Source organism: Drosophila ananassae, chromosome 3L (genome assembly GCF_017639315.1).
Source record: "Drosophila ananassae strain 14024-0371.13 chromosome 3L, ASM1763931v2, whole genome shotgun sequence".
In the NCBI taxonomy this organism is placed as follows: domain Eukaryota; kingdom Metazoa; phylum Arthropoda; class Insecta; order Diptera; family Drosophilidae; genus Drosophila; species Drosophila ananassae.
This window is the reverse complement of record NC_057929.1, coordinates 25,485,013-25,497,779: the sequence shown is the minus strand read 5'-3', so window position 1 is coordinate 25,497,779 and position 12,767 is coordinate 25,485,013. Positions and strand designations below refer to the sequence as shown.

Genomic DNA, 12,767 nt, shown 5'->3' with positions numbered 1-12,767 from the left:
GTTAACAGAGCTCTCACACAAATGTCAGGAATGGATAAACATGCAGCATGCAGGACCTATAGAGGACCTATAGAGATCTCTAATTCTCACAGAATTACGGATTCGACAATATCTGTTAGCCGATATAAAAGCACCGTACAACCACAAGAAAACCTTGCCGTACGCAGCATTGGCCATTTCAGTCATCATACTGATACTGATCAGGCTAGTATGATGGCTAACTTCAGAACCTACCCCAAGACAGTTTACTATAGAGCTGGACGATGGTTGACCACCTGTTCAACGGCCGGGAGAGTTTTAAGTCACAAATAAGAAATTAATATTATCTCACAAAAAATCACGGACCTCAAATAATAATTGTTATAATTTTTATTTTAAAAATCACAGACTAATCATTATTTTCTAAGCGAAAAAAAAATTAAAAATAATCATTATTCTCTGAGCGAAAAAATAAAAATAATCTTTATTTAAGATTTTTAAACTTTTCGCTCAAAAATATCACTCAATTCATGATTGCGGGCTATGTATTAAACTTTTTGGACATTTGAGTGCATGTCTCCATAGACCAGGTATATATCATAGGCCAAAATGAACACTCCTCCAAACCATAAAAATTAGAAAAAAACAGCAAATCAAGATACATACATATCGCTACGCGTGTGCAGTGATATATTTAGAGGTAAAATAATAATTTTATTAAGTTTCTTCAAAACATAGCTTGCTTCTATTGTCGCTCGGTAGAGATTCTTATCTCTATTCTTTGCAGCTTACTAACCCATACTTATCGCTCTCTTTAATCTCTCTGTTCGTCCGTAGAGCGTTATGCGGCCATTACGTCAAACTTGAACTTGCGGGCGTAATGGTAGGTCCTGGAGTCGGTCCTGGAGTCGGTCCTGAATTCTGACTACATTTTTCTGGATTCTGCAAGGGACTGCTTATATTGAACAGGCGCTTGCCGTGATCAGGCGCCGTCTATTAAAGCTGAGTTATTAGGTCTTGGCACTAAGAGCCAACACTCCTTTTTTCGTTTCCCTGGTACAATAGTTCTAGGTACGTCAATAAAAAAACTCTGTGAAAACGTTTTACACGCTAAGTGTTCCGGGTCCAAGGCCTCAGTTTCGGATGTCATTTCACGTAGGTCTGGTCTCCTGTAGGTCTGGTCTCCTGGTGGACATTATAAAATTTAAATACCTTTATACCAGGACCACGTTAAGAAAAAAATTACCAAACCTGTGGGAGTGAAACTCCCACATGTTAGAACCACTGACCAACCGTCACCCCCATCTTCCTCAGTTTCAAAAAACTTATTACCAATTACCTATCAGAATACCAGAGGGTTACATAGTAAGCTTCCCAAACTGTATTCTAATAGTTCTTCTTTTGCATCTCACATTATAGTCTTTACAGAAACTAAGTTCTTAGCTTTAGACTTTTAGACGTGATAGAAAAATGCTATGGGGAGAAGGAGTGTTAATTTCTACCAGAGTTTGGTGAAATAGAATTTCTTTGTATTAAAATCATTTTTTCCAGTCAATTTTTATACATTACCTGTTTTTACCTTGGTCTGAAGCGAAACTATTCGTTTCGTGTCTGATCGCCTGTCTGATGTTGACCAGCTGCTGGCTCTGGGTGACTTTAATATCCCAGAACTCATGTGGTCCAATGCTGAAAATTCACCGTCTTAACTCCTACTACGACTTCCCTGCGGGCATGTTCGACATGTCACTCGGGCTAATTACCCACATTAGAAATTCTTTAGGTCGGCTGTTGGACTTATGCTTTGTTTCTGATCCTGATGGAATTACTCATTCGAGAACTTTGACCCTTTTTAACCCTGAGGAATCGAAAACAATAGCTTAATTGACCGTAAGTCTACACCTTAATCTCATAAAGTTCATTTCTTCCGTAAGGCTGACTTTATGAAATTAAATAAGTTAATTTCGGAATTTGATTGGTCCGATTTACTGGCATTTGAGGATATAAACATCGCATTACAAAAATTTTATTACACCTTGAACATATTTTACGACGCTTGCATGCCATCCGCTTCAACGAATCCGCCTTGATAGCGCAAACAAGTATGTCTCCTCATCTACTTACGTTTGAGAACTCATATTGGAACACTGATCAGGCAATGGACGATATCTTTACACAGTTTTAGCAGCAGTCAAGCTCAGCCTTACACTTATTATATCCAATTAGCCAATCTTATATTTTGTCCATCTTTAGAACTAAGTGGTGTGTTATCGGATCTACTGAGAGAAACTGAGAGACTTAAAAGTGAGAGACTACAGATGCATATGCTTATATCGACATAGTAGGTCGACCCAATCTGGAGGTCTTGATCAATAATATATATAGTTAATAGTGTCAGAGATGTCTTCTTCACTTCGTTGCACACTTTTGACCAATATAATTATACCCATTGCAAGGGTGTAACAAATAATATCTAGTTGGCCAATTTACTCTTAGAATCAATAGACCAAATACAATTATTTTGTCATAAATTTTATGTATTTATGACAGATCGGTCAGTCTGGCCACTGTGCATTGTACAGCAGCCTCAGCTAGGTTACTGCTCCATCTGGCTTTTTACAGCGTAACAGGCAACGGGGCAACTACCATAGAGTTTCAGCCGATTCCAATTGGGGTACTGTCATCATACATGGTGTCGTCCAGAGTCGTTGGCAAAACCCATAGAAGGACTGACTAATGTTATCCTGGCTTTTCCAAAGGCCTGCTCGGGATACACAGACGCTCGTGGTCAGGCTGACGTTGATCTGGAAGGTCATAGAGAATCACTTCTTCTCCGACCACAGGTACATATATCGAAATATTCCTTAATCACTAAATCACAAAGCCAGTACTTTTTCAAAACCAAAGAAAACCCAACTGGGCCAAATATTATCAAATACTATGGAACATCATTGCACCACAGCTACCAGGCTATACTCAAACCGTGGAAAGCCTGAACCCTCTAGCACATATATATTCATTCAGAGGGGCATACCCAAGAACAAAACCAAATAAGCGGAATAGGTCACCCTGGTTGTCTACAGCACTATCAACCCTCCAGACGGCAAGCTAAGCCCTTTTTAATAGAGCCGGAAACGAAGAGACCGAATATATGCCCTTCCTGGGCTTTTAAAAGGCCTCCCTGCTCGGACACAACCCAATTTGCGAGGAAAATCCTTTCCCAATCAACCACAGCTCTAGCCTATATTAAACAAGAACGGAAAGCTAACTTCGGGCGGAGCCGAAGTTTATAAACCCTTGCAGTTAAGTCGCAGGTGGCGACACGCATCTTAGTCGGCCGATCCTTATGAAATTTGGCATATTGAATTATTTTGCCCAAAGAGGAACCCATTGAAACTCCCATCCTTCTAACTTGACAAACAACGAAGTTATGGCATTTTTGATCAATCAGTTATATTGCAGCTATAGGATATAGTTGACCGATCCCGTACTGCCTGCAAGCAAAACAAGAATGTGTGCAAAGTTTCAACTCGATAGCTTTAAAACCGAGAGACTAGTTTGCGTAGAAACAGACAGACAGACGAACAGACGGACATGCTCATATCGACTCAGGAGATGATCCTGATCAAGAATATATACACTTTATAGGGTCGGAGATGTCTCCTTCACTGCGTTGCACACTTTTGGCCAAAATTATAATACCCTCTGAAAGGGTATAAAAAGAAGATGGCACTTCGACCAGTACAAGTGAGGAATCTTAAGCTATAATGCTGGACCCGACTTTTCTGGTTCCTCCCACGAACTTCATACTATATATTGACCAGAAACCCCAACACACAGATTCCAGTCATACAAATCGGCCGGTCCCGACGAGATGCGGTAGAGAATGCTCTACCGAACACCATAACCACCGCCCTGATGACTCTTGGGGCTCATTGATCAGCTGCTAACCTTCAGATCAGAGAGGCCTTCAGCAGGGGTACACCAAAGGGGGGAGTCCTCTCCTCTCTCCTATAGAACAAAGCTGTCAACCCGATTATATGTAAAATGGAAAAGGGAGGCTGCAAGCTATTGGCATATGTGGATGACATCAAATTCCTTTTCACAAGAAAATACAAAAAATCCTTTTCACAAGAAAATAAAAAAAATCCTTTTCACAAGAAAATACAAAAAATCCTTTTCACAAGAAAATGCAAAAAATTCTCCTTCAGCAACAGTTCCAAGTACCTATGGGTAATATTGGACAGGAAGCTAAACTGGAACCTTAACATAGAACAAATGTCAAGGCCGTTGTAGCCGTTTTCATCTTCAAAAAAGCCATAGGACCCAAGTGCGGCATGTCTCCCTTTTTTGTAAGCTGAATCTACAACGCCATAGACAGACCCATACTACTATATAAAGTACTGGTATGGTGGCCAGCCCTCAAAAAGAAGAAAGTTCTTAAGAAGCTGGAAAAAAATCTAGCGACCAGCAGCACTATGCTTCAGGGGTGCACTAAAATCCACCCAAAACGACTTAGCACACTTAACCCAGTACTAACTGTAATAAAGCAATCAAAGGTAGCGACAATCAGGCTAAAGAAAACCCAATGGAGCACCTTTAAAACGGGCCACTCTATTATTCTACTAAGCGACCCACCTATTCCCTATAGTACCTCCTTCAAGACCCTCATTCCTAATAGAGAGGAATAGGTGACTAAGCCCCAGGCCCAGAGCACGCACTAAGCTTCTACACTGATGGCTCCAAACTAAGCAATAGAGTAGGAAGTGGAGTATACCCCGAACAACTTGGCATCAGTGACTCTTTTAGACCACAGAATTACTGCAGCATCTTTCAGGTCGAGGTGAGAGCCAAAAGTAAAGCACTAAAATACCTAAACAAATACAACTTCACACGAAGAGAAGTCAATATATGCAGTGACAGCCAAGCGGCTATAAAATCGTTCAGCATGGTCATCAGGAACTAAAAATCAGTCTCACACTGTAGATCATCTTTCCACGAGATGGCCAACCAGTATGACATAAGCCTCATCTGAGTCCCAGGTCACAGGAAAATGACAGGCAACTTCATAGCAAACGAATTGGCTCGCATAGGCACCACCACACCACTGCAGGGTGAACTGGAGGATACCGGTGTAGAAAACCAGCTCTGCTAGGACTCCGACCCCAATTTGGGTCCCCGGTTGGCCCGCCAACTTTGGCCCTACATCTCAAAGAAAAGAACATACCAATTACTTAGGATGGACAGAACCCGCATCAGCATGGCTATAAGAGTCATCACGCGGCTCTGTCTAATGGCAACACATGCGAAGCGAATAAACTAATAAACTTGTAATAACAAAATAAGTGCTGCTAATTAACGGCCAGGGTATATGAACTAAAGCCCGCCCGAAGTATGCTTTCTTTTCTTGTTTTTACTTATATAGGCTACTAGCTTTACCCTGCAATGCTTCTCTGTGGCGTATTGTGGTTGGACGATTAGGAAATGAAGAACAGACACGCTTTTTTGTGTGCCTTGGTACATTCATCCCAAACAATGAGTTTACATGCTCGTAGTTCTTTTCCCATACCTGATGTTGATGTTCATTTTAAGAAATTTATGTTCACTGTCTGGGAACGGGAGCAGGGCGCCAGCTTTGTGATATATTTGACCATTGATTTTGAAAGTTGGCATGCATTCGTCAGTTACAATTTACGAACCAAATGACGTCATTTGGAAGCAAGAAGAATTTGACCATTGATTTTGAAAGTTGGCATGCATTCGTCAGTTACAATTTACGAACCAAATGACGTCATTTGAAAGCAAGAATTATATTTCCTAATATTTAATAGGAAATGCTTCGATTCAGCAGTGGTTCCAGCAAGCAGAGTTCGCAGTGGCTCTTGTGGTGTTTCAAGTTGACGTAATTTGATTTTCCCGCCAGAACAGCACATTTCTTTCGATTCATTATTGAACTTCAGAGCCTGGCAGCAAGTGCTGACATGGCTAATCTGGCCAATGACGACATGGCGATTGGAGCTGTAATCAACAGCTGGATCATATCGAAATGCAAGAAATTGCTGATTTCGATCTACTGTTATCTGTGCACGGAATTCAACAGACACTCATGTCCCTATCGTGTTCATGTCTTTGCGAGCGAATTAAATCTATTGCTGATGATCTTCAAGCCTGACTCCACGCCTTTCTGCTGCTTCCATGATAACGTCAATTACATAGCTGTCATTTGCGTTTTGTTATTCCAAGCCTGATTCTTTTTTGTTATACCACGTTTTATAGTGACAGACGTTTCATGTCAAGTCACACGGGAACGCTGTCGAACGGGATAAAAAGTATCCTATATTCGTCTCCTGGCTCTAAGCTACCTCCCTACCAATTTTCAGGCAAATCTGTTCTGCCGTTCTTGATTTATAAGTGGTGTAACTAACACGACTTTTTTTTTTTTTTGCGCGGTTCCCATTGCATACGTACAGTCTACCTTCCGTCCAACCGACCGAGGGACGCTGCCGCGTGACGTATGGCTCGAATCGCGGGAATAGATCCAAGATACTTAATCAAGAAGTAGGAGAAAGATATCACGAGGAAGAGTGTTGCACAGATAAGGCGGTTAATATAAGCGATTTAAGATTGTTAGTAGAGCAAGGTGACAAGATGTGGTAGAGACCATTGTACTCTGAACATAATACCTTGAACGGATCGTGTTGGGCATATGTTGAGCTATGGCATATGGCTGAGGAGTAGAGTACGAAAGTTTCTAGTCCTTCTACTAAGAACGTTAAAATGTATGCGTGTTAGTAAATTCTGGCTATCTACATTTCCATAAATAAGATTATATAGAAACATGACAACCAGCATCGTTCTACGGTTTGTTACTGATGGTAAGTTTATTAGTAAAAGTCTACTACGATAAGAGGGGAGGTAAAGATTTGCATCCCAATTAAGTCCCCTAAGCGCAAAAGTAAGGAAGTTTTTTTGTATTGAGGTGTACTCCATATTGAGGACTCCAGACACACGATCCATACGGACGGACCAGTGATGTATATAACGTTTTAGTTATGTACGGGTCATTAAATTGTTTTGACCATCTTTTAATAAAACCAAGCACACCCATAGCTTTATTAACCATGGTAGATATATGGTCGGTAAATTTAAGTTTCAAATCTAATAAGACACCTAGATTGTTAAGCTGAGTTAATCGTTCTAAGGCGTTCCCATAGAGAAAGTACATAGCCTGGTGAGGACTAGATCGGTAAAAAGACATAAGTTTACATTTCGATCCATTAAGCTTTAGGTTATTTGCTAAACACCAATTTTGAAGTTTAACCAAATCGGATTGAAGTCTAGACTGGGCGCTAGTGAATTTATACTAAAGGCATAGTGAATAAGTTAAGGCACGGGGCAAGTCGTTAATAAACAGTGTAAAAATTAGGGGTCCAAGATGGCTAAACGCGAGGTAACATCTTTAAAGAAAACACGTTGGGTTATCCCTGATAAGTAGCTCGAAATCCAGACAAGAAGATTAGTTGGGAATCATCAAAAGACAGAGTTTACTTATAAGAAGCGAATGGTTAACAGATTCAAATGCTTTACTGAAGTCAGTGTATATGACGTCTGTTTGTAAGCCATTCCGGAAGCCATCCGTGATAAAAGATGTTAGCTCCAATAAGTTGGTAGTGGTGGAGTGGGGCTTCATGAAGCCATGCTGGCACGGAGTTATTATTGAACTACATAGGTGTTGCAAATGTGAAGTGATAAGTTTTTCAAAAAGCTTTGGAATTGCTGACAATTTAGAGATGCCTCTATAATTCGCAGCGTCGGATTTGTTCTCTTTTTTATGCAGCGGAATAATGAAGGATTCCTTCCACATAAGGGGAAAGATCAAAGTTTCCAGCGATAGATTAAAGAGTTTAACGAGCGGTTTGCACAGAGCCTCGGCGCAGTTCTTCAGAACACAGCCTGGTACTCCATCAGAGCCTGGCGAATACACGGGCTAGACCTTAAGAAGATCCAATAACACACCACTTTGATCGAAAGATGGGCGAAATATAAGATTGGCTGATTGGATATTATAAGTGTAAGGCTGAGCTGAGCTGCTGCTAGGTGAATACGTAGTTTGAAAAAACTGTGCAAAGAGATCGGCCATTGACTGATCAGTGTTCGCATAAGAGTTCTCAAACGTAAGCAGTGGGGGAAAGATACATGTTTACGCTTAGTGTTTACAAAGTTATAAAACTGCTTCGGATCCTGAGTAAACTGAATCCTGCATAGGCGGATAAATAACTCATTTATTATTCTGCGTTATGCACGGTGAAATTGGACCAAGCTACTAAGTATCTTGAATAACTAACTGTACAGCCAGATAATCTATGTTTATTCAAAAGTCTACTCATACTATTCTTTAAGTTAATAAGATGCCTTGTATACCAAGGCGGATTCGTTGAAGCGGACGGATATTTCCACGGCACACAAGCGTCAAAAAATGAGTTTAAAGTAAAATAAAATTTTTGTAATGCTAAGTTTATATTATCGCATGCCAGTAAATCAGACCAATGAAATTCCGAAATTAACTTATTTAATTTCATAAAGTCAGCCTTACGAACGAAACGAACTTTATGAGATTTAAGTGTAGACTTAAGGTCAATTAAGGAGATGTTTTCAATTGAAAGCTCAAGAGTGGGATGATATGGATCCTCAGGGTCAGAAAGTTCTGGAAAGAGTAATTCCATCAGGATCAGAAACGAAACATAAGTCCAGCAGCCGACCTAAAGAATTTCTAACGTGGTTAATTTGCCCGAGTGACATGTCAAATATGCCCACAGGGAAGTCGTGGTGGGAGTTAAGCTGTAAAGACGGTGAATTTTCAATATTTCACCATATAAGTTCTGGGATATTAAAGTCACCCAGAGCTATCAGCTGGTCACCATCAGACAGACGATCGAAAACCAAACGAATAGCGGACAAATGTTGCCAGTATGTTGGCGGTTCGGACGAAGGTGGTATGTAAGAACAGGTAACAGATTGATCGGACAAAGTGATTTTGATGCAAAGGAATTCAAGGTCACCAAACTCTTGTGATTTTACTTCTTCAGAAGCGAGTTTGGAGTCTACAGAGATTAACACTCCTCCTCCTCTTCGCAGAGTTCTATCACATCTAAAAGTGGTGTACCTACTAGGAAAAACTTCGGAGCTTAAGATCTCCGGCTTACAAGAACAGGTAACAGATTGATCGGACAAAGAGATTTTGATGCAAAGGAATTCAAGGTCACCAAACTCTTGTGATTTTACTTCTTCAGAAGCGAGTTTGGAGTCTACAGAGATTAACACTCCTCCTCCTCTTCGCAGAGTTCTATCACATCTAAAAGTGGTGTACCTACTAGGAAAAACTTCGGAGCTTAAGATCTCCGGCTTTAACCAAGTTTCTGTAAATACAATAATGTGGGATGCAAAGAAAGAACTATCAGAATACAGTTTGGGAAGTTTACTACGTAGAGAAGACATTAGTTTTTTAAAACAGAGGAAGATGAAGTGGAAGGTTGGTCGGTGGCCGTAACATGTGGGAGTTTTACACCCACAGGTTTGGTTCTTTTTTTTTCACCGTTTTTGGACGAAAATATTCTCTGGCCAAAAGCTGGCGGAACAAATCGTCTTGAACATCTGCAAGGGCACACGTATTTTGAAAGATGACGTGTGCCTGGTGTATGAATATTTAAATTTTGTAATGTCCACCACCTTTATGTCGACATTTGTTTTGGCTTTGATGTAAGCCGAGATATCAATCTCAGAAGTATCAGGGGCAAGCCGGGAAACAAAAATATGTTTCGATGATGGGATCACCTGCAAGGGTTTTGGTGCCGCCGCAACTAGTACAGCGGCATCAGTACGTACCGGGGGTCCGGACGGTTGATTGCCCTTGTTGGTGACTGTTACAAGGGTTTGAATTATTGGGTCTGAGATCACTTGAAGCGATGCCACAGAGGACATATCGGACAATTGCTCATTAATCCTGAGATATTCCGAAGCCGAATTTTTCTCAGGTCCGGCCCTTGGGGTGTCCAGAGATATGAGCGGCTGCATAGTTGTCGGCAGAGCAGGCTGAAGATTATTCGCCGCAAGCACATCACTAAAAGAAGATTTCTTACGCTTTGGAGACTCGTTTAGTAGTTGAAGACTACTAAACTGTGTATCGAGCGCACAGAGTTGGTCATTGATTTTACGGAAACCACTAATCAACTCCTTGAATCCGCTTTTAGTCTGCCTCATGAACGATCTCATTTCGTCCTGAACAGCACGACAACCGTCACAGCAAGAGTAGAGACCAGACCTATGCGAGATTGCATCCGAAACTGAGGCCGTGAACCCGGCCGTGAAGCGTGTAAAATGTTTTCACAAAGCCAGCAGTGGATGGTAGGCTGGGAAGACGAGATTGTCTTATTACATTACTTCAACGCACAGACTTATTTAAATTCCATAATTATTAAAATTTAAAATAATTAATTTATTAAAATTTATTAAAATTTCAATACTTAATTTATTAATAATATTGATGAACCTTGTACCACTGTACCAGGAAAACGAAAGGGGAGAAAATAGGAGAAATAGGAGCAATAGAATAGAAGCAACACCGTAAGAGATGAAGAAGCAGAGCAGGGCTATGTTTGGAAGAAAAAATGTATAAAATTATTATTTTACCTCCAAATATATCACTGCACACTCGAAAGCGATACGGATCTATGAATTGCAATTTGTTATTATTTTTATTTTTTAAGTGAATAGAAATAAACACCGATTGTTTAAGGAAATCCATAAGCAAATTTTATGACAACGCAGTGCGCACAAAAAAAACACGTCCGTCCGCTTTGAGATAAAGAGAGGAAGTGATTCTCTTTTGAGAATGACTTTCTTTTATATATATATATGATATAGATGATAAATTTATTAAAATATTTTTTTAAAAAAACTCGACGCCACTACCTTAAGAAAGTTTTTCTTTAATATGCGCATTAAATAAATACATTATTTTTATTTTAGTTGTGCCGCAACGGTATGAGCCAGAAGTTCAAAATCCTGGAGGATTTATAGCTTGTAATGTTATTATAAAATGCGTAATTCCCTCCTTTGTAAGAGATTTTGTTACTGTTACATCATGGTTGCAAGAACCCAATTTTAACATTTACCCATCGCTGGAAGGCGGTAAGTTTTTGTTGTGAACTAAGAATTTAGATTTTAAGGTTTTATATATATTTTAGATGGAAAAAATCACATGCTTCCTACTGGAGAACTTTTGGTTTATAACATAACAAAACACGATGTCGAAAAAATGTATCGATGCAGAACACATCATAGGCTGACACAGAATACATTAGTCAGTAAAAACGCTGGAAAAATTCAATTAACTGGTATGTTTTTTGAAAGCATAGTAAAGTTTTGAATTTATGTACTTTCAATGGTAAAAAAAATATGAAGTGAATATAGTGGTTGGTTTTTTCTCAGTTTTTAAAATTGAATTGAATTGAATATGGAAATTGAAAAATTTAATATTGAGGTTTTAGATATATTAACTATAGGATATATGATATTTTACATGCACATGTTACAAATGTGTGGCAACCCTAAGTGCTTAGAATAGCACAATCGAACTCAATAACTCACAAGAGTATCGATATCGCTGGAAGCCATCTCTAGAAACAACAACGCCATCTCTTTTGCGCCTAACGACATCGACAGCCTCATCCGCCGCTAGCTACGCCTTTGTTACTTTTTGTTAGTTTTAAGTAAATATATAGTGAATAAACGGACATTAAATTGGTGACCCTGACGTGATCACTATATAGACGCGAGACACCGGTGCTTACAATGGCAAACAACCACACCACACAAGACGACGTCAACGTCTTTCTCGATACCGTTACTCGCGGTTCCGACGCAGTTATTAACTGCGTGGCGGTTAAAATTCCGCCCTTTTGGACCGAGCCCCCAGAATTATGGCTGTCGCAAATCGAAGCCCAATTCGTTCTGGCAGGAATAACTGCAGACGACACGACATTCAACACGATCCTGGCGTCATTCGAAGCACCGGTACTGGCACAAATTGCCGACGCCATCGTCAACCAACCAGGCACAGGCAAGTACGAAAACTTAAAGTCGTGCATATTGGAACGCTTCTGCGAAAGCGAGCAGAAGAAAATCCAAAAGTTTATTTTGGAGACTGACCTTGGTGACAAGCGCCCCACACAACTGCTCAACGAGTTAAACGCACTCGACGCAAACAAAGTTGACGAAACTTTCTTAAAAGCACTGTGGCTGCAGCGCCTACCAACACAAGTGCAAGCGATCTTCCAAGCATCGGACGCCTGCCTAGCCGACTTGGCTAAGTTGGCAGACAAAGTGATGGAAGTTGACGCCAAATCGGCGCCATCCAGCAGCACCGTTTTCGACGAACGTCTAGACCGCATCGAGCAACAAATCAACGCGCTGTTCAAAAACCGTTAACGCAAGAACAGTTCATTCACATTAACGGATCGCAACAGCGTCACGACTTCAGGCTTGGTATGGTACCACAGCAAATTTGGCAACGCAGCCAAGAAATGTCGCCAACCGTGCTCGTTTTCATCCGAACCAAAAAACTAAAACAGTTTTCGGATTCGGCGGCCAAATTCGAAGAAGACCGGTTATTTCACGCGATACCGCGATCTCGCAACGATCATCTCGAACCGGCTGCCAGCAGAATCCAAAGTAACGCACTTCATCTCGACCAACGGCCTACTCACGCCCGCGCCCGACGACTAGCGCCCGAC

At 40.6% G+C, this 12,767-nt stretch overlaps 1 protein-coding gene across 7 annotated transcripts in view; it reads left to right on the top strand.

The window, feature by feature from the left end:
- The window catches only part of LOC26514435 (Down syndrome cell adhesion molecule-like protein Dscam2), a 1,172,063-nt gene that overhangs the window by 223,827 nt on the left and 935,469 nt on the right, over positions 1-12,767 (top strand). For all 7 annotated transcript variants that reach the window (XM_044715439.1, XM_044715441.1, XM_044715442.1 and 4 more), the window contains exons 4-5: positions 11,002-11,163; positions 11,220-11,369. In XM_044715439.1, coding sequence (XP_044571374.1) covers positions 11,002-11,163; positions 11,220-11,369 — 312 coding nt within the window. The remainder of the gene's footprint in view (positions 1-11,001; positions 11,164-11,219; positions 11,370-12,767) is intronic.